Source organism: Phacochoerus africanus, chromosome 9 (assembly GCF_016906955.1).
Source record: "Phacochoerus africanus isolate WHEZ1 chromosome 9, ROS_Pafr_v1, whole genome shotgun sequence".
NCBI classification, from domain to species: domain Eukaryota; kingdom Metazoa; phylum Chordata; class Mammalia; order Artiodactyla; family Suidae; genus Phacochoerus; species Phacochoerus africanus.
In genome coordinates, this window is record NC_062552.1 from 46054195 (window position 1) to 46056038 (window position 1844).

General features: G+C 42.1%; 1 protein-coding gene across 1 annotated transcript; it reads right to left on the reverse strand.

The window, feature by feature from the left end:
* Positions 1-271: 271 nt before the first annotated feature.
* LOC125135620 (arginine-fifty homeobox-like) lies at positions 272-983 on the reverse strand. Its single transcript, XM_047795914.1, is given in 3 exon segments — positions 272-426; positions 429-515; positions 518-983. Coding segments are annotated over 3 exon segments (708 nt in total).
* Positions 984-1844: the final 861 nt, after the last annotated feature.

Sequence of the window (1844 nt, forward strand, 5' to 3'; positions counted from 1 at the left end):
TGATGACCTTCTTTTAAAAAGTCAAAGATAGTTTTGTGAAGAGGGAATTTTGGAGTCTCATTGGCCATCTAAGGGACTAGAAAGGCCTTCTCTAGGGAAACTTGTGGGGCTGATTGTGTAATACTGAGCTATACTTGGGGGAAACTAGTTTTTACAACATTTGCATGGACATCAAATCAAGACTGAGCCAGATATTTGGGTTAAGACAAACAGCCATATACAAGATGCAAGAAGATCCTTTTCTGTAATGTCTGATTTGTTAGTACTTTGATCAGAGAAAGTCCACCATACTGGAGGGCTTCTGGAATTCCAGTCTGTCTCTTAGACTGTAGGCTGCAAAGCTCCAGCTTATGCTGAACCAGGTTTGCTTGGGAGATAAACCTACAGCTGGGCTGGCAAAGATGCTAAGAGAAGAACTCTGTTCCAACTGGGCCTTGTTGGTGAGAGATACTGATACAGAGAGTGGAATGAAGAACTGTCTATCTCATCCTCATCAGGAAAACTGTACAGTTCCTAATTTGGTCTGTGTCATAGGCATCAGAGTATAAAGCAGGAATGGAGGCCACTAGTCTCTCCAATTGAGGATCTTGCATTTGAACATCGCTTGTAGGACTCTCAGTGATGATAGAGTCCCCTGCCCACTGGAAATGGCCTATGGGTTGAACTGAGAGGAAGCTAGAGGAATCTGAAACTTCAGGGAAAAAATAATGAGGGCTAGTTGATGCTGTGGGTATCTTCTTGGCTGGAAGAGTCTGGTTTGGTGGCTTGAGTGATTGCTGCTGCTGTTGCTGCTGCTGCTTCCTCATTTTGAACCACCAGTTCCTGAACCAGATCTTTATTGTTGACTCTGGTAGGTTGAATTTTAAACCCAGTTTTCTCTGGAGATTTTTGTCTGGAAACATATTGTAGCCAAACAGAGCCTCCAGTGCTTCATACTGTGTGGGGGTGAATGTGATACATTTGTGATGCTTTTTCCATTTCATGTGACCAGCTGGAAGTTCATGCTGGAATCATCTGTGTAGACAAAGGGGTCTGGCTGGTGATTCTCTTGGGCCATTTTGCTCCTCGGGAGTGCTGACATCTGGCAAGGACAAATATATTATCTGCCTTCTACAGCCTGTGTCCATGTAGGTGTGGTGATTCTGTCACGAATTCCCTTGGAATGCCCACTCTCAAGCCTGCTTGATGTGTGTCTCTCTGGAAATGCAGTTCCTGCGGTGTCTCATGAAGTGTTTCTTGCTCAGAATTTTACAGTGATCGGAGAGCTGAAGTTGCTAGGTAAATTTGTCTGAGTGATTTAATTATATCTTTACAGTGCATTTTTATTACTTAGTGGTTATACTGTATTTTGGTTATATTGCAATATAGTTGATAGTTTTTAACAGAGGGAATTTCAAGAAATGTGGGTTTTCTTAGTGGACAGATTTTAGTTTTTAACAGAAGGAATTTCAAGAAATTCAGGTTTACTTAGGGGACAGATTTTTAAGAAATCTAATTTTTATGTATAGAAAAGTCGAGGAAAAGATATTATCTCAAAGCTACATTGTATATTTAAAGCAGGAGGGTTGTGGCTCAGAGGATTAAGGACCCACTGTTATCTCTGCGAAGATGCGGGTTTGATTCCTGGCCTCACTCAGTGGGTTAGGGAACTGGTGTTGCAGCAAGCTGTGGCATAGGCTGTAGATGTAGCTTGGATCTGGTGTTGCTATGGCATAAGCCGAAGCTCTGATTCGACTCCTGGCCTGGGAACTTTTATATGCTGCAGGTGCAGCTGTAAGAATTTTAAAAAAAGCAGAAGAGAGATTAGAATTCAGATTTCCTCATTTTAGGACCATTCACACATT